The 21,240-nt window shown below is 34.4% G+C and overlaps 1 protein-coding gene across 2 annotated transcripts in view; it reads left to right on the top strand.

The window, feature by feature from the left end:
- The first annotated feature begins 798 nt into the window (after positions 1 to 798).
- The window catches only part of SGCZ (sarcoglycan zeta), a 340,110-nt gene continuing 319,668 nt past the window's right edge, over positions 799 to 21,240 (top strand). For both annotated transcript variants that reach the window (XM_053578622.1, XM_053578621.1), the window contains exon 1: positions 799 to 993. In XM_053578622.1, the coding sequence (XP_053434597.1) occupies positions 799 to 993 (195 nt within the window). The remainder of the gene's footprint in view (positions 994 to 21,240) is intronic.

Raw genomic sequence — 21,240 nt, 5'->3', positions numbered from 1 at the left:
AACAGACAATTTTTTTCTATTATGAATGAATTTGTTGTTTACAATCTAACTAGCACTTCTAATTCCTTTAAAATAATGATTTACCTTATTCAACTCTTTTTTACTATATGAATCATAATTATCAGATAGTATATAACACAGTATATTGTCCCATTCTTCCAGAGATCAGTTTTCTTCTGATTGCTCATTAAAATACAACTAAACTAAATAACCAACACAATCCTGATTAAAACTTTTAAACAGATAGCTAGATCTACATTATGCTAAATAAAAGTGTATTTTCTTTTCATAGGTAATCGCAAATGTATCAACATTTGTATTGAGACGTATGTGCAATACGTCTCAATTTATATTTATATCCTGCAATTTTAGAGAAAAGTATAGAAAAACCTTGTAACATGATTAGTCTCTGCTTACCCACTCCACCCAAAAAACAAACAAACAGGTGAATCCTATTCCAAGAGTTTCTTGGACTCAGTAGGAGAGTTGTTAGGTTGTTGGAACCGGAAATAATGCTGATAGTTTTCAAGTCCTCCTAAAACAAAAAGCTACTGTTGGGATTGGGAAAACCTCACTAAATAGTGTATTGTAGATGAAACAGCTCTAATAAACTACAGTGATGATAATTGTTGAAGGTTTTGGTAATAGTTTAATAACCCAATAATAATTAATTGAGCATTCACTGTCTGTTGTTCTTCGATACATTGAATATTTTGGTTAATAAAAAGTATTGGTTTGTTTTTAATGTTTTTTTTTTTCTTTCCTTCCGTCTATCTTCCTTTTTTTTTTTTTTCCCAGATGACGCGAGAACAATACATTCTAGCAACACCACAGAATAACCTGCCAAGGACTGAGAATGCACAACTTTACCCGGTGGGAATTTATGGATGGCGAAAGAGGTGCTTATACCTCTTTGTCCTTCTGCTGTTGGTAACCATGATAGTTAACTTAGCCATGACAATATGGATATTGAAAGTTATGAATTTCACTGTGGTAAGTACCACCATGATTTTACATCTATTGCTTTGGGTTCAAAGACTATCCAGCTATGCTTTTAATTTTTTTAAAATTTTTCAATCAAAAGTTATTCATCTTAATCTTTCTAAGTATGTATCTTTAACAAAATTCAGTCATGTTAATTTAAGCCTGCATTTCGTTCCTTTAGTCCTGACACACACATGATACTGCTACCTGCCACTGAAGTGTGGGAAATTTGTTTCATAAGACGGCACAGACATTGATTCATTAAAGAGGTAGGAGGCATTTGACCAGTAAGCATAAACCAGCACTTGCAACATCTTGGAATTTACTCCTGATTTAAGGACTCTGTTTTTAGAGATAATATTTCACATTACAATTAACATTAATGCTATAAATAATAAGTGACTTTGAGTATGTGCTACTTTAGCTCTTTATATCTGCTGTCTATACAACGCCTTGCATGATTGAATCTAAACCCTGGGATTTCTCCTGAGCTGTCTATAATTGCTATCAAATGGTGACCCCTTTTACAGCACATACGTGACTTTTACAGCACATACTTGGTAAATAGGAGATAAAGCAGAAATTAAATAAAATGTTAGGACAATTAATACTTATAAAATGATTGTATAATTAATTTATTGATGACTTTTGCTTTGGTTTATTGAATGCGTGCAAGAAATCTATAAGCTTGAGGGCGGCACCTGTGGCTCAAGGAGTAGCCGGACCGATATGCCGGAGGTGGCGAGTTCAAACCCAGCCCTGGCCAAAACCCAAAAAAAAAAAAAAAAAAAAGAAAAGAAATCTATAAGCTTGAGTTACAGACTTAGGTGGGAAAAATTTACTGTCTTGGCAAAGTCCAGTTTAGATCATTTCATATTTTCTAGCTAAAATTTTTAAATTTCTCTACTGTGCTTTTAAATCATTCTGCCTTTGTTTGGAGACCTCAGAAGTCTTCACATATAATAGTTATCTTTCACTTGCTGAACAAGCTGCTCTATGCTTTAGAACTCTGCATCCTTGGGGTGAGTCAAAAGCTGGCTCCTTAACTTCACTGAGATTCCTGCACTTGGAAATTTTATTTCCCCCTCTCCTCGATATTGGAATTGTCTCTTTATCACTTCTTTAATACCTAATGCTAATGCAGGAAACAATCTCAAAAGGGAAAATGAGCCCAGCCTCTGTCCATGTTGTGAGGCACCAGTACCCACAGTCTTGTATGTCAGGAGCCTGGGAGGGCAGGTGGCCTCACCTTCCAGAGAAGAAAAACCATAACTGTGTAAATTATGATAAAGCAGCATATGCGTACAGAAAGAAATAAGCAGAGCACTGGTTCCATTTCTTCCAATAAAATACAAGTTTTGAAGAGTATTGATAAAAAGAAACTAAAGACAAAGGAAAGATGAGCAGGATTCAATATGTTCCCAAAGCTGGAAAATAGTAATGATGTCCTGGGTGTGTGTTCAGGACCACGGATCAGGCCACGTGGGTTATCTGTGGGTGTCTAGAGGTGGAGTTGGGAGCTAGTAGGTAAATGACTGCTTATAATATTCTCCGGTGATGCATAGGAACCGTTCCTTTGTCTAAGATTTGGCTTGGTTTCCCCACTCATTTGGGAGTATTTTGGAGTGAATGTCACCCGCTCTACCTCTGTTTCTGTTCTCTGCATTGCTCCCACCTTGTCTGACGAGTGTCTGGGTTTCATTTATCACATGATGGGGCAATGTCTGTGCTCCTGCCAACTCTTTTCTGCTACCTTCAATATCAGCCAAATTATCAGTTGCTGATGTCAACATTTTCAACCTCATTTTTCTTAACAGAGAGAGAGAAAGAAAGTAAAATTTGGAAAGGTGATAAAGAGTAGAGTTTTCTCTAAATTTTTAAAATTCATGTATAATATTTGTTTTCCTTTATCAAAAGGTGTCTTTCAAAAGCTCCTAAAAGATAGAATCTGCCTCTAGTTTCAGAGAGCCTTGATTCTATCCAATGACCAGATGATGGGAATTATCAAGTTCTAGCCATGTAAGCTTCTCAAGTGTATTTAAATTAATTAGAAAAATATAATTAAATGAATTAATTATGTGGCTGTTGTATCATATTCCGAATCCCCTGCCTCATGCTGTCACTAAGGCGGGATAAGCCGTTCATGGGAAATAATTGGAACAATCACCTGTGTCCTCAGGATAGTTCCGGGCCTCAGGGATTCTGTCACCCATGGAGCTATCTAATTTGAACCTCAGCTGGCCGAAATGTAAATGCCAACATAGACTGTGTGGTAATGAAGTCCTAGAGTTGTTTCCATAAGAATCTTGTTTTTGTTTTTCCTTTTTACTTTGAGGCATGCCTTTAAATTATGATTTTGTCTTTTTATATTCAAAGGAGAGACTGACCTTCCTTCAGTCATGAAAGCTATTTACTTGTAGCTAGAATAGATACCCAGATGAAGCTGTGATGATTTTATCAAGGCAGTCTTTGTGAAGACTCTCTTTGCAAAGACAGTCTTTGCAAACACACTCTCGTTTGCAATGTAGCTGTTCTTCATCGTTAAGAGAAATTCAGGATTCCTTCCGTAGCTGCAGATTTTGGCAGTTCTGAATACCACAGATTAAGTTGTACGTACTTGAGTAGTATTAGATCATTTCCAATCCTCTTACCTTTGAGCAGTAAAAAAAGAATCAATTTTATGTTTTCCCTAGTACATTACGTTTGTATCTATCTCCACAGAGAATGCCAAGGATTAGTTGCCATACTATAGCAAGAAGTAGAAAATGATGTGAAAATTGTTTGGGGACTATTATTGATCTGTACAAAATGTATTTCTTTTTCATTTTAACTGTTGCCACCCCAAACAGGAAATATGCGGCTGTTAACATCTTTTATTTGAACAAACTAGACTTGTTATTGCTATTAAACTATTGTATTTTCAGCATAGCAAGGGTAGCTGCTAACCTGTCTTATAGGATTTGTTGGAGTTGATCATTATAATCAATGTTGTGCATGATCTGTGTGGTTGATGTGATATTATTTTGTTGAATAATTTGTCGTTCTCATTTTGTGATGAATAAAAGAATCCTGCTCATTAAGAGACCCAGTTGCAGAGAAATGAGAAAAAAGAAATGAGTTTATACTACAGGGTGAAAGACTTGGGATAGATAGAAACAGTAATAGCCTGGCTATGACTTGAAGAGGGAGATTCTGAAACTTCATTCCTTCAAGATCGTTACAACCCAGTTACAAGATGGTTAGTCACTGTTGGTGGGTAGGCTGCTGTAATGTTTTTGTGGTTCAATATAATGGACTATTCTGACAGGTCTATGAAATCCAGCCTTTCTCCTACTCTATTCTTCTCTATATTGAATACACATTTTAATAAGTTAGCTCTGTGTTTAAAAATTGTAAAGGAATAGAATAAGAAAGTGTTCATTTTAAGAATAAGAGTACTGACTAACAGTTGGCGGCATCCAAGTGCAACCTAGTTCTATTACATACGCTAGAGAAGCCTGCAAAACAAAGAATAGATACATAAACAGCATTTACTAAGCAAAAGGAGAGAGGGAAGTCCTACATGTTGTGACTGAGAAGTCAAAAAACACAGAGAAGGGTAGTAATTGAAGCAATTAACTGGATACATTGGAGAAAAAAATGATTAGAGTTGTATAGGGTCATTAGGAACAATATTGGCTGAAAAGAAATCCCAAGGAAAGAAAAATTAAAATTGTCATCATTATTTAGGATTGACAAGGAACTGGGAAATTTTAGTTCAACCATCCATATATTGTTAGAGGTCACTTTCCGATACGCCCTCCATTTGGTCACGTGGTATCTGCTTAAACCTGGCTTTAGCTAACAAGCAAACCATCCCATTCAACCACTGTATAGTTTCATCACTATTAAGTATCTTGATATTTTGTTGTGGTGTCCTTGTCAAACAGCGTGCTTTAGTTCTGTTATTTCAATCTAAGGGGAATTTTTAAAATTAATTTATGAAGACCATTGTATGTGTATTCATACACTCAGAACACAAACACACATACGTTTGATCACATTTGCAGTGTTTAAAAATCAGAATATGGAAAAGGGATCCTTATGTAATCATTGGATTTCTTTAGTTGCCACCTGCTCTCCTTCATTTCAAATATTAAGTATATTGCGTGACCATAAATGCATATTTACAGGATTAGTCCTTTCGAGACATCATTTTCCTTATAGCTGTCGGCCATGGAGTCATTTTGAATCGTTCCATATTCTTTCAGCGCACCTTTCTAAATGAGAGCACATATGTTACCATATTAGTATTTTCCTTTCTTTCATCACGTTACATTTTTTTTAAATTTTTTTCCTTTGTAATATAAAATCCACATTTATAAATCTCAAATTCTGTGTCCCAATACATTGTTTAATGAAATATCACATGTTCTCACGTTATACTTGCAACCTATTCTTGTTTTTAATCTTCATCTTTCATCCAGTGACTTTTCATAGCTAGTATTGTTCTTCTAAAGAGGCCAGTTGTACAATATCATTAGTTACCGTGCTTTCCAAAGACAAATCTATTTTTATTGATCTCACAGGTTTCTTCATCCACTCTCCGATAGGGTAACTTTTGTGGGAAGTTTTTCATCTCCATGTGACCAGGCAGTTCTTACATTTATCAAAGCTGTGTTCTCAAATTGAACGCATCTTATTTACTGTCTGAGTAGATGTGGATAGACATACATGAAATTTAAATTTGAAATAAACACAGGTTTCGTTTGTTTTTAATTGTTTTTTTTTTTTTTTAATTGAGACAGAGTCTCTGTTGCTCCAGGCGAGGCTATAGCAACCTCAAACTTCTAGGTTCAAGTGACCCTCCTGCTTCAGCCTCCCAAGTAGCTGGGACCACAGGCAACCACCACAATACCCAGATATGGTGTTTTGCTCTTGCTCAAGCTGGTCTCAAATTCCTTAATTCAAATGATTTCTCACCTTGGCCTCCCAGAGTGTTAGGATTACAAGCATGAGCCACTGTGTCTGGCCCTAAGTGTTGGTTTGTTTTTTTTCTCTTCTCCTTACCCTGTTCATCACAAAACAGTCCCTTTTTATATAACTTTGTTCATGATCTATTTCTCCTCCCCTAGAAATACTGTAAGCTCTACAGGACCAGAATTTGTGATACTTTTTCCATTTCTGTGTCCCCACTGTAGAAGACAGTGTCTGCTAGATAACAGCACTTAATGAGTTATTGTGGAATAAATATCCACCTTTGACATTACCTGCCTCGAAACCCTGCTGACTTTTCATGTCACTATGATGTAAGTCCTTCCAAAGAGCCATCTTGAGCTGAGAAGAGTTGATGCAAGGACTGAAAGTCACTCCATTGCTATTTAGCCCCCACTGCACAGGAGACACTCTCTGGGTCCACACAGTAGCTTTGATTAAATTTCTGCCTTGAGAAAATAGTTTAAGCATAGCAAATCATATCATAGAGATAATACATATGAATAAAGACATATGAATAAAATAAATGTAAATTTAATCATTCTCAAAAGCCTTGACATTTAAGAAATCACACCTTCCAGGGAGGCAGGACCAGTCTCAATTATCTATAGCAGTAATAGAGACAGCTGCCATTATTATTCTTTAATCCATGCATAATGAAATATTTTGTCATACAATACATCATAAACATAATATAGATTTAAATTAAAACTAATAATGATAAGGAACAATATTAACAGTGTCACCATCGCCCAGCTGAAAAAAAAACAAACTTTACCCTTATCTCCTAACTCTATCTGGAGGTAAGCAAAATCCTGAACATTCTTCCTGCCCTTAAGTAGGTTAATTTATGTGTACAGTTACTCATATAAAATCCAGCACTATATTGTTCTTACCTCAACGATATGTTTGTGCACTTTATCTCTTGTGCAGCTGTAATGTATTTACTTATGCTGTAATTTAATTGAATGAATATCTCTTATATAACCATTCTCAGAAGTTGTATTCAATGTTCTTACATTTTTATTCTTATTTTTATTTTTATTCTTACTGTTTAACTTGCTATCACAGTGATCCTATGAACATTCTGATAGGTCCATATTGATAACTATAGTTGCACAAGTGAAGCACTTTCTTATATTCTAGAGTCCAGGTGGTAGGTCTAGGCATCTTAACCTTTAATGCTATTTTTTCTTCAATGTGACTGAATCTGTTTATACCACTACAAACAACCTGTGGGGAGGTCTCCTGCTGACACTGTCAATTTAATTCTTAATAGACAATTCCTGCCTAAGGTAACTGGTCGCCTTGTACGCCACGAATCTGACCATCCATCTGTCTCATTAAGATCCCTCTTATTTATTTATTTACTTATTTGTTAATTTATTTATTTGTTCCTTTCAGGTAGATTTATTCTTACATTTATTTTTAGTCATATGTCTTTATTCATGTATCTTATCTCTGTCTCATTCTTTTTTCTCTCTCTCTCTCTCTCACACACACACACAGACACACACTTGGATTTTATCTAAGATTGCTCTTTTCTGCAGTATCCTCCATCCTCTTCCTTTAGGCAAGATATATTGGTGATTAAGAGGAAGCATGGCCTGGCCATTACTGGTCAGTTGCCATCAACTACCAGAATCTCTGTACCACCACTTATTCACACCCCTCTAGAAAAAGTCATCTGGCCTCTAGCAGAGAGATAACAAAACTGTGTGTTTCAAGACTGCCAGCCTCCCCACTGCCTCAGTCTACCCATCAAAGTCAGGCATAAAGACCTCTCCAAAAAAGGTCTTCGTTTTACAATTGGAAACAATTGAGTATTAAGATTTTCTAGAGAAACTTGGTGACCCAGTTTGGTGATCCAATCATCTCACGTCAGGTGATTTTCTGAACTTACCTTTGATTATAAAAGTATATGCAAACACACATCCCCCAAACAAAATACCTCTTCCACTAATGATAATCTAATCTCTAGCTAGTGAAAGAAAAAATCAAAAGGGTTAGAAACAGCAGCCCTAGAAACCTATACCTCATGCTCTTTCCAACTTAGTAATCATTCATTTCTCTTAGAACTCCAGAAATACATGAAATGAATTTATTTTTTTGTATCCATAAATGTTATATAACCAGTCTCTTTTAGACTCAAGATGTGTTCTCTGGTTATATAACATTTGGGGTAGCCACTTATGCAAAAGTGGTAGCAAGCATTCCTTAGATCCCTGGTACGGCTAAAACCATCTCTAAATAACCACCAAACAGCAGTTCAAAGTGAAAACTCTGGCTCAAACCATTTTGCCAAAATTCTGGCTTTTAGATTTATTAACTATGTTACCTAGGGAAAGTTATTTAAACTGTGACTCAAATTTTAAACTGTGACTCAAATTCTTCTTTTATAGAATGAGAGTCGTATGTGGTAGTATTATCCATTTCATTAGGCTGGTATAGAAATCCAAAGAAATAAAATAATGAAAGACGTGCCCAGCCTATACTGACAGCCATTGAAGACCCTGCCGTCACCATGTGTGATCACTCTTAGTCATTTTCCACTCTTCCATTTTTACAGAAATTCTATCAACTGTGTGAATTAACTTGATTCTTTCTATTAAGGTTGGCTAAAACAATTCCAGACACATAAAAGGATCTCAATAAATGTGGATAGGTAAATATATAACTAACTGAATAAGACGGTTTATAATCTTGTTAATACTGATGGTACTCACAAAGGTTGAGGGAATGAACCTTGGACTCAGACAGCCTAAGTCCCATGCAGGCTCCGAGTCTGGCTGCTGAGCAAGGTGACCGTGCTGGTTACTCAACCTCTCTCGCTCCAGTTTCTGCATCTGTAAAAGGGTAAGAATAATGTTGACCTCACGGCGACATGAGAAGTATTAATTGAGTGAACTCTTGTAAAAGCTCTTAAAATAAATCTGAATACTCAACTGGTGCCGGCCAAGAATAATTACAAATGACTATTCCCTGTGTGATTAGCTGTGAATAACTAAAAGTTATTTTATATGGTACATTTTTCATCAGGGAAAACATTCCCTGATGATGAAGGGATAAGAAAGATTCTTTATGAAATTCTAATTTAAAGCTGAAATATAAAAATAGTTTACATAAAACATCTAAGTGGAACAGTTCAGCTGTCAACTATCATTATTATTTCAATGATGCTAAGCTGATTATTTTGAAAACCTGCATTACCTGAAAGGGACCTTTCTGGCCTGCATGAATGAGAGAGCTTATTTGTCAGAGCTAATCTCCTTTTTGAACCATCAGAAAAATATAATACTTAAAAATTGTCTGAACATTAGAGTGGAATTTCTATTCTTGATTCTGAATGTTCTTAGTGTCTTTAATGATTGGAGTATTAAATTATTACCTGATTGAGATCATTTATTATCAATTATTTTTTATAACACTGAATTATGTCCTTTGGGCTTGAACCCTTTAAATATAAGAGCAAAGTTTAAGATCCTGGGGATACCCTGTTTATTTAGCGTGTAGTTTATTAACAAGATATCATTATAGAACAGACCTTATTGAATTTTGCAACAATACTGCAAAGCAAATATAGTATCCCCTTTGATACACGAAGAAACAGAAGCTTAGGGGAATTAAATAAACTTCTCAGAATAACACTGATAAGTGAGATTAGAAGCATGGGCTGTGCAATTTCATAATTCCTGCTTTTCCAAGGACATTTCATTGTATTAATGTTATTAAAATTAAATTTAAATTAATCCTTTCAATATTCTTCATTAGTTTATTCCCTATAAATGTATTAATACAGCACCACTAAATATATCAACATGATATCACTGCTTTTTAATTATATTTTGACTTTGTTGGGTAAAAGACACCTCGATACCCTCAACTCTTATTAATTTAATGGTGAATGTACTTAATCTGTGATAGTTAGTCGAGTAATTAGAATGGTTAAAACCGCTCATAAGTTCCAAACATGTCTACACTTTTGAATTTTGTAGAGTAGGCATTAGTTTTAATTTCTGGATTGAGCAACGACACTTATTAATGGCCCCTTTAAAAAGGAAACAGTGATTTTCAGAAAGCCTATTTTATCCCTATGATTGCAGTCCAGTTTTTGCCCTGGTTAAACTGTACTTTGCTGAAGAGTAACTAACTGGCCGTGAGAAGAGAGGACTCTGGAGGTGATTTATAATCATGTATTTTGTGCACCTTTCTGGGCTGCTATTTCCACTTTTCCAGTTCATTCCTCAGCCTGGGCATCCTGTCATGGCGCTCACTCTGGAGCAGACAGGGGCTCCCTTGTGGGGCGGGCCCACAGCTCTGCAGGTGAGTGCCCGCAGCAGCCTGCAGGTCCCTCAGTGGTGTGTGTGTGGATCTGTTACAGAGTTGATGAGAGCAAATGATACCGTTAGTATTGCAGAACCGCTTCCATTAGAACCCTCTCTGGGCACCTCTTCCTAATTTTCTGACAAATTGTCCTCTCCTATGACATGTTTCATGCTTAGTCTTAGTGCTGCAGTACATTTTCTTTCATTGACTTTATAAAGAAAAATCTAGTCATTGTAAACCAAGTTCAAACAACTACCAAGTGGCAGTTCCTTTTACTGAAATAAACTACCAAAAATCAATTGTGGTATAACTCACAAAATTTGTTTGAAGTTCTTTAGAATAGTGGATATGTTGTAGGAGAAACCAAAGGATTAAAAGAGTCAGCCATTGAATAAAAAGTTATAAAAATTAAAGACTTGTTAATTCATATGTTTAATACATTGTATAATATTCTAGAGCTGGAAAAGACTTTAGTGCAGTGATGGCTTTTTGCATAAGAGGAAATAAATGTCTAGAAAGTTAAAATCAGTTGTTCTTGTGAATAGCTCGTAGCCAAGATACAGAATAAATTAAATCACATTGAATTTAATGAAATATGTGGGTATCTCCACATGTGTACTTATTCTCACAAATAATAGAATACAGTTTATCTAATTTAACTATTTTAGTAAGAAATTAGAGGGAGAAGAGTGATTAATTATCTTTAGAAGAGTTGATGTTTTTGTTTTTCAGAAAAAAAGGTAACATTTGCTTTTCAAAAGCATAGTTGAGAGGTGATACTTGCTGTTTTCAGTAAAAATAATAACATGTAAATAAAAAACTTATTTGTTAAGAATTTATATGAATTTGTTGTTTTAAATAATAATAGCACCGTCAACCTTTCATTGCTGGTTTGTTAAATCATCTTCAAATTAATATTAGTAGCAGATTTGAAGTTTTCTGTCTATGCTAGTAGTTTTGAATATTTCTGGGAAATCACATTAAAGATTCCTTGCAAATAATTACTCTGTGCTCAAAGCTATTAATGTCAGCTGATAGCTGAGTCTTCCTGGGTAGGCAACCAATCTATTCCCCAAAGCACTGGAGATGGGCCATGACACATTTCCAAGAGTATTCAACTGTAATTCAACTTCTTTTTTAAATTCTGTAATTGAATAATATCATTAGAGATGTGTATAACTATTTTCTTCCAATTCACATATTTTAGCTTTTCAGAAGTTTACATTTTTCTGGGCTTAGGATATTATGAAATGTGTGGGCGGATCATCAAAAAACTATTAAAATCCTTTATGTAAACTGACAAGGTTTGTATCATTAGTTTTTTTTTTCAGTGCTCGGAAGTATAAAACCTAAGTATATATGTGACCTATCTGGGTGTGTATCTGTGTGTATGCATTACCAATAGAGGTATTATTATTTTTAATGTATGTTAATTTCCAAAATACATGATTTTTAGAAAGCAATAAAATTGCTTACACATTTAAAATGTGTCTATTTCCACTACAATATGCATTTTAATCCATCTTATTGAAAAATTGCAATTTTATGAATAGAATTCTATTTTTCAGTTAAACTAGTCTGTTTTTTCAGATATGCTTCATTTCTGATTGGTGACCTAAAATAAACAGCAACACTTTATACTTCTCTAAGAGCTTTGTTTTCAAGTACTTAATGAATTACAAAAAACAAACAACATAAAATAAAATACCCAGTGATAGAATAGAATAGTTTTTATAAATTTATTTAAAATATACCTAAATGCTTGAAGAAAACAGAAAAGTAGTGTTAGTAAAGAAAGAAAGGAACAAGTATTAATGAAACAGTTTACTTTATACTCTTTGACACAGTATGATACTTCCATGAGATACATATTAGTTTCTCTATTTATAAAATAAAACATCCAATTTCACATAGTTAATAAGTAAATAAGTTTGCTGGGGGGAGGGGTCTTCCTCATAAAGTTATTTACCCAGGCCAATATCTTCAAGTGTTTTCCCCACACTCGATTCTAGAATTTTTATTGTTTCGTGTCTTAAATTTAAATCTTTTAGCCAATGAGAATAAATTTTTGTCAGTGGTGAGAAGTGTGAGTCTGGTTTTAGTCTTCTGCATGTGGATAACCACTCTTCCAACACCAATTGTTGAATAAGGATTCTTTTCCCCATTGTGTGCTTTTGTTGGGCTTATGAAAGATTAATTGAGAATATGTAGCTGGGTTCATCTCTAGATTCTCTATCCTATTCCATAGATGTACATTTTACCTTTGTGCCATGCTCTTTTGATCACTATAGCTTTGTAATACAACCTGAAATCTGGCAATGGGATGTCTCCAGATTTGTTTTTATTTCTAAAACAAATAGAAATAAAATAATAGACATTATTATTAGTCTATGGGTAGTATGGACATTTTAACAGTGTTGATTCTTCCCAGCCATGAGCATGCTATGTTCTTCCATTTGTTGACATCTGCTATTTCCTTTCTCAAAGTTGCATAATTGTCTTTATAGAGATCTTTCATGTCTTTTGTTAGATATAGTCCTAGGTATTTCATCTTCTTTGGTGATATTATAAAAGGAATAGAGTCTTTGATTTTGTTCATGGCTTGACAACTGTTGACAGTTTATGGACGCTACTGATTTGTGGGAATTTTGTATCCTGAGATGCTGCTGCATTCCTTGATCACCTCTAAGAACTTTGTAGTTGAGTCCCCTGTAGTTTTCCAGGTATAAGATCATGTCATCTTGCAAAGAGGGAGACTTTGACCTCCTCTGTCCCCATTTGAATTCCTTTGATCTCCCGAAATCTGGCAATGTGATGTTTCCAGATTTGTTTTTATTTCTAAGAAATGTATTTGCTATTCAGGGGTTTTTTTCTGGTTCCATAGGAATTTAAGTACTATTTTTTCAAGATCTTTAAAGTGTGACATTGGTGCTTTGATGGGGATTGCATTAAATCTACAGATTGCTTTGGGTAGTATGGACATCATTGTGCCTGATCACAATGGCTAGGACTTCCAACACTATGTTAAACAGCACTAGATATAGTAGGCATCTTTGTCTGGTTCCAGATTTTAGTGGAAATGTTTCCGTTTTACTCCATTCAATATGATATTGGCTGTGGGTTTGCTGTACATAGCCTCTATCAGCTTAAGGAATGTTCCTTTTAAGCCTATTTTCTTGAGTGTTTTTATCATGAAAGGATGCTGGATATTGTCAGAAGCCTTTTCTGCATCAATTGAAATAATCATGTGGTCTTTGTTTTTAATTCTATTTATGTGGTGTATTATATATATAGATTTGCATATGTTGAACCAACCTTGTGTCTATGGGATAAAACCCACTTGATTATGGCGTATAACCATTTTAATGTGTTGTATTCTGTTTGCTAATATCTTATTTAATATTTTTGCATTGATATTCATTAATTATATTGGTTTAGTTTTAACTTTTGTTGGGTCTTTTCTTGGTTTGGGGATAAGAGTTATATTTGCTTCTGGGCGGTGCCTGTGGCTCAAGGAGTAGGGCGCTGGTCCCATATGCCGGAGGTGGCGGGTTCAAACTCAGCCCCGGACAAAAAAATCACACACACACACACACAAAAAAAAGAGTTATATTTGCTTCATAGAATGTGTTAGGGAGGACTCCTTCTTTCTCTATATTTTGGAAAAATTTATGAATTATAGGAACTAGTTCCTCTTGGAAAGTTTGATAAAATTCTGATGTGATACTATCTGGCCCATGGCTTTTCTTTTTGGGGAGATTTTGTATAATTGATGCTATTTCAGTACTTGATATTGGTCTATTCAAGATTTCTAAATATTCCTGGCTGAGTTGTTAGAGCAGAATTAAATGAAATTGAAAACAAAAGAATTATTTAGAACACCAGTGAAACAAAAAGTTGGTTCTTTGAAAAGATTAATAAAATTGATAAACTCTTGGCTAGACTAACCTGAAACAGGAAAATAAGATCTCTAATAAGTACAATCAGAAATTATAAAGGGGGAATAATAACAGATGCCACAGAAATACAAAAGATTCTCAACACTTACTACAAAACGCTCTATTCCCAGAAATATGAAAATGTAGAGGAGATAGACCAATATCTGGAAACACAATACAGTCTAAAAATCACTTTTCCTTAAATGCAAAATCCAGACTAACACACAAGCATATTTTGTAAATACTTATATTATTAAATATTCTCTATGTATTGGCCACCTCTTGGTAAAATTTTGTAATGAATATTTTGTAGATAAAGGTACATTTAGCTACAATTCCCCAATTTCGCTTTGTGACTTTTGGGACACCCTGAAACTTATAAGCTTCATAAAATAGTAAAACTTAACATAGTTCTACATTAACCATTATATGGACTAGCTCCTTCATTAATTTTTCTAATATAGTCTACTCACTAAAGATTTCTACTTGGAATTCAATATATATGTACTTGAAGAGCTGATAAAAGGATATACATTCAGTATTTCCTGAAGATAACCTTTAGAGTAGCAAGTGCAATACAATGGGCTATTATACTAAAATAATTTATTTTTTTCCATTTTTTGTATTAAGTCATATATACATAGATCATGAATACATTTATGCCTTTGTGGGATTCAATGTGTTGATTATTTGTGCAAAAATTGTGCAAATTGGAGTACTTACATCCTATTAATTAACATACTTTCACCTCATTTACTTAATCACAGTGTTAAGACATTTGTGTTCAATACTTGATAGATTTGACTTATACCCTTGTAATGTGCTCCATAGGTGTGGTCCCACCATTCACCCTCCCTCTGTCAAACCACTCCACTCTCTTCCCATCCCTCTCCCCTTCCCTCCTTCATCCTGGGATATAGTTGTGATTCATCTCCCATATGAAAGTGTGAGTGATTATAAATTGGTTTTATAGTAGTACTGAGTACATTGGATATTTTTTCTCCATTCCTGAGATACTTTACTAAGAATAATATTTTCAGTTCCATCCACGTAAACATAAAAGAGTTAAAGTCTCCATCTTTTTTAATGCTGTATAGTATCCATGTCATTCATATACCACAATTTATTAATCCATTCATGGGTCAGTGGGCACTTGGGCTTCTTCCAAGACTTGGCAATTATGAATTGAGCTGCAGTGAACAATCTGGTGCAAATATCTTTGTTATAAAGTGATTTTTGGTCTTTTGGATATACACTTAGTAAAGGAATTACAGGATCAAACAGCAGGTCTACATTTAGATCCCTGAGTGTTCTCCAAACTTCTTTCCAAAAGGAACGTACTAGTTTGCATTTCCACCAGCAGTGCAGGAGTGTTCCCTTTTCTCCACATCCATACCAACATCTGTAGTTTTAGAATTTTGTGATATAGGCTACTCTTACTGGAATTAGATGATACCTCAAAGTGGTTTTGTTTTGCATTTCTCTGATGATTAAAGATGATGAGCATTTTTTCATGTGTCTGTAGACTGTGTGCCTGTCTTCTTCAGAGAAGCTTCTGTTCATGGCTCTTGCCCACAATGAAATGGGATCACTTGTTCTTCTCTTATTAAGAAGTTTGAGTTCTCGGGCGGCGCCTGTGGCTCAGTCGGTAAGGCACCGGCCCCATATACCAAGGGTGACGGGTTCAAACCCAGCCCCAGCCAAACTGCAACCAAAAAATAGCCGGGTGTTGTGGCGGGCGCCTGTAGTCCCAGCTACTCAGGAGGCTGAGGCAAGAGAATTGCTTAAGCCCAGGAGTTGGAGGTTGCTGTGAGCTGTGTGAGGCCACGGCACTCTACCGAGGGCCATAAAGTGAGACTCTGTCTCTACAAAAAAAAATTGAAAAAAAAAAAAAAAAAAAGAAGTTTGAGTTCTCTGTGGATTCTGGTTATTAGACCTTTGTCGGAATTATAACCTGCAAAAGTTGTCTCCCATTCTGAGGGCTGCCTGCTTGCTTTACTTACTGTGTTCTTGGCAGTGCAGAAGCTTATTAGTTTGATCAGATCCCAGTAATGTATTTTTTATGTTGCTTCAATTGCCCAGGGAGTCCTCCTCATAAAGTATTCTCCCAGGCCAATTTTTTCAAGCGTTTCCTCTGCACTCTCCCCAAGAATTTTTATAGTTTCATGTCTTAAGTTTAAGTTCTTTACTAAAATAATTTCTAAATATGTATTATGTTAAACAAAATTAGTGAAAAATAACAGACTATTCATTGAGCTTTATTTGAAAATTATATTTTCAAAAAATAAATCAGTGTAGTCTACCTCATGTAAAATGTGGATAAAAATACTTCCTGGCTTTTATTTACCTCATAACATATAGTATTTCCTACTGCTAATACCCTAATTCTTGGGTAATTCTGTACTCATGCAGCCTACATATTTTTAAAGTGTCTTCCAAATGTAGATATATCAAGATTGGAGTCAGGTAAAACTTAAAGACTGTTGATGCCTTGCGAAGTTTCTCCAGTATGAAAGATCAACCAAAACCAAATCTATTCACTTAAGAGAACTCTGGTTTTCTCTTTTGAGAACATCAAATATTATAGAATGACTTCGTCCCATCTTAGTAAATAAGAAATGTTTTCTTTATTTGTTCACTAAATTATGAGCAATGAGTTATCTCACAAGCATGAATATTGTTCAAGCCAATTCAGTGCAACTATTTGCATTATTCCTCAGAGAATATGTGGAGTGTAAGTAGCTGATTTATCCACTATTTAGTTAAAGATGCATTCTAAGTATTTTTTTAGGGAGCTATTGAAAGTTTAGATATCGGTACATTACCTGACACAGTGATTATGAAAATGTTGACCTACAGTAGTTGTCATTGAATGCTATTATCTTTAATTCAAATCTTTGTGTTTTAAGTATATAAACATAAAGCTCTACTTTAAGATCTGATCATCTATACTAATATAGACTTAATTTTGAAAATCTTATGGCTAATGAAAGAAATTAATTTGTGACTCAGTTTAGTTCTCCTTTTCTTTATTCTTTCCTATAGCCAGTATCTAGATGTATACTTTGATGTTCTTTTCCTGGGATGGGGGAAACATCATAGCAACTTACCATCAAAATCAACCAGTAATCCTCAGAGAGCTAAAGGTAGACCTTTCATTTCATGCCTCAATCTCATTAGTAGGTGAAGACATATACACCAGAATGTTTATTCCTGTTTAATTCATAGTCGCAAAGGTGTGGAAACAGCTCAAGTACCCATTCACCTGCGAATAGATTAATAAACTGTGATATATACATACATGGAATACTATTCAGCCATAAAAAGATGGAGACTTTGCATCTTTTGTGTATACCTGGATGGATTTGGAGAACATTCTACTTAGTAAGGTATCACAAGAATGGAAAAACAAGTATCCAATGTACTCAATAGTACTATGAAACCAGTAGACAAATACATACCAATATAAGAGAATGACACAATTAAACTCACGTGGTGGGGGAGGAAGAAAGAGGGGACTTGGGGTGCTCTTATCTAATGGGCACAATAGAAGCCAATATGTCACACCTCCTGGGCAGGGCACACAACCAAAACTTGAACTATACCTAACAAATGCAAACAATGTAACTTAATCATCTCTACCCTTGTGTTAATCTGAAATTAAAAAAAAAATAGCACCAATACCCTCATTTACAGTCAACTATATTACCTACCAAAAAAGCTTTGAGTTTTCTGATCATATAGGTCTATTTTCTTTAAAATGTCGTAATATACAGTGGGATTCTAACAGTAAGTTGTTTTTTTTTTTTTTGTAGAGACAGAGTCTCACTGTACCACCCTTGGTAGAGTGCCGTGGCGTCACACGGCTCACAGCAACCTCTAACTCTTGGGCTTAGGCGATTCTCTTGCCTCAGCCTCCCGAGCAGCTGGGACTACAGGCGCCCGCCGCAACACCCGGCTATTTTTTTATTGCAGTTTGGCCGGGGCTGGGTTTGAACCCGCCACCCTCGGCATATAGGGCCGGCTCCCTACTCACTGAGCCACAGGCGCCGCCACTAACAGTAAGTTTTATTAAAGCATTTTGCCTTAACCTTTTATTTTATAAAAGCTTGCCTATAAACTTTTTCTGTAGAACTTTTGTTTTATTAAGAAGTTACTTATAAAGAAATATGGAAAATTTCAGTCTAAACTCTACATCCACAACTGTTTATATCACTGCTTGAGATTATTGGTGATGATCTTAGAAGGCATATGGCTTTTAGAATGTTCACGTGAATAATGATTTCTGTGTAGAAAAATTACAGAGCATCTATTTTTGAATTCCATATAAGCTTGGCAGCCCCTTGATAGTATGAAAGTAGTGTGTGCACCCAAACACACTCATATCTCATAGACATAAACAATACACACATAAATACATACATAACATGTTTACATACATAACCAACAGGGGAATGAAAGAAGCCTCTCATTTTCGTGAATTAGGAAATTGAATATTCAAGATAATCCTACTATGTTCCAAATAGTGATTTTAATCTAAATTCTGAAATGGCAAACAGAAATTAATGGTTTTAGCAATCTGGACCTCTCCTGAACTTGTGTTCCTAACTGGTATCTCAAATAAAGTACAGGAATGAATTGGCCTGTGTTTGAGTCTGGCAAGGAGCCATTATAATTTTTTTTTTTTTTTTTAACTCTAGGTGCCATAAATCTGTCTTCAGATTTATTTTTAAATCTAGTGATTTTTCTATGTAGATCAGATCCTAAATAGGAATTACCTCTCAGATAAAGCTGAGCTGTTGATAAAATTGGGTCAGGTAAGTTTTGAATTTAAAACATCTTCTTTAAATTAGAAGCATCTATTTTTTTTTTTTTTTTGATTTATGGTGAATGGTTAACTGACAAAGGCATTTATCTTCTGTGGTATCTAACTTCATGCAATTCCATTGTATTACATTTTTTATGCTTTGATTAATTAATTCAATAATTTTCAGATAATAGTAAAAAATCCATTGAAGAAATATTATGTAAAGAGGAATTTTTGGTGTTAAACATAAATAATCAGCTATTATAATCTAAGATTTCATAAATCTAAAACAGTGATTGCATTTAATTAGGTTTAAAGTTTTCTTTGGAAAATAACACTAAATTTATTTATGAGGTGTGTATTTTAAAGTCTGCAAAATAAATGGAAAAGATAGACTTATGCAGTACTGGTCAGTGATAGGAATGATAAAAATGATGCTAGCATATTTCCTAGAAGTAATTATACTTGAAGTATAAAGTATTTTGGAAATCAAATATGAAATATTATTTTTGTGTACTGAATTTATAACTTTATTGATTAATTGGTAGCACATAGTATTTTCAGCAGAAGACTAAAATTTCTCATAGAAATGTTCTGGGAAATTTTCTGAGGTATTTCACTTAGAAATTAATATTTCTAACTCAAAGTGATTAATATGAAAAATTAATTTTATTTATAATCCCATTTTAAAATTGTGTTCTCAAATCACATGTTAACTATCTTATAAAAACACAACATATATGATATAAAGAATTAAAACAAGGTTTTTAAAATCCTAATTGCTGAAGGATGTAGACCTTTTGGTTAATAATATAATAGAAAGTGTGGTTTTGTTTGAATCTTTTCATAGAATTGATAGAGAAAATATCAAAACAGTCATAGCAATATACACTGTGGGAAATAATTAGTACAAAAATATTTATGTAGATCTGATTAAAAAGCAATTACTTATTTATACCAAATAGACATTTGAAGAATATAAATAGTTGCCATTAGACATAAATAAAAATATAAATCGTTGGAATATAAATAGTTTCCATTAGACATAAATAGAAATCCTGTTTGCCAAGTAAATAGAGACATAATTTGTTAACATAAATATATCTACTCAAAAAAGCAGAATATATTAATAAATTATTTTAGCTTTCCAGAGGGCAATTTATTTTTATTTTTTTAATAGTAAATTTACTCTGATTATATTTATCCATATAATATCACAGATGGTTGGGAACATATCTTTATATACAAGGAGTACACAATATACTCTCACTTGATGAATAACTATAATGTGGAAATTACTTCATTGTAGTTAGAGGTAAAAGAATTAAATAGTAAAATACATGATTATGACAATGAGAGCTAATGAGATATTTCAGATTAACTCTCTTCTCCCAAAATCCCAGTGAAAGAGTTACTATTATTATCCCCACTTAGAAGTGAAATTAACTTCCCCCAGGCACACCGCTAATAAGTAGTAGAATCTGCCTTTGAACTCAGACCTAAGATGTCATATTACCATGGTTCTTGTCTGTCATGTACAAAACAGATCTAAGATTGTTTATCTCTTTATTTTTATTTTATAGATAGGTGATAACTTTAAAAATCTTGCTTTTCCAGCCTCAAATATCCTGTTTACTAATGGCTCAATGTTCTGGGTGGTACCTATTGCTCAGTGCATAGGGCGCCAGCCCCATATACCGAGGGTGGCAGGTTCAAACCCGACCCTGGCCAAACTGTAACAAAAAATAGCTGGGCGTTGTGGCGGGTGCCTGTAGTCCCAGCTACTCAGGAGTTTGAGGCAGGAGAATTGTCTAAGCCCAGGAGTTGGAGGAAGCTGTGAGCTGTGATGACACCACACTCTACCAAGGGAGATAAAGTGAGACTCTGTCTCCAAAAAGCAAACAAACAAAGAAACAAACACAAAAAAACGAATGGTTCAATGTTCTTAAAAGAGAAAAATAGTTTTTAAAATTAAACTACATTTCATGATATATCTAAAGCAATGTTTTTCAATTTTTCTTTTTAATCTCACAGCACTCTTGACTCTATAGTTAAACTTTCATGGCACACTTAAATTATGTTGATAAAAAAAAAAAGTTAAAAAAAGGATATACTTACCGTGCTTTGAAATTCTTTCAAAAAAAATTTAATTAATCCTCTTTAAAAAGTTTTGCAGCACACCTAAGATCCTCTCACAGAACACTGGTTGAA

The sequence above is a fragment of the Nycticebus coucang genome, chromosome 24, assembly GCF_027406575.1.
Source record: "Nycticebus coucang isolate mNycCou1 chromosome 24, mNycCou1.pri, whole genome shotgun sequence".
NCBI classification, from domain to species: domain Eukaryota; kingdom Metazoa; phylum Chordata; class Mammalia; order Primates; family Lorisidae; genus Nycticebus; species Nycticebus coucang.
This window is presented reverse-complemented; position numbering and strand designations above follow the sequence as displayed.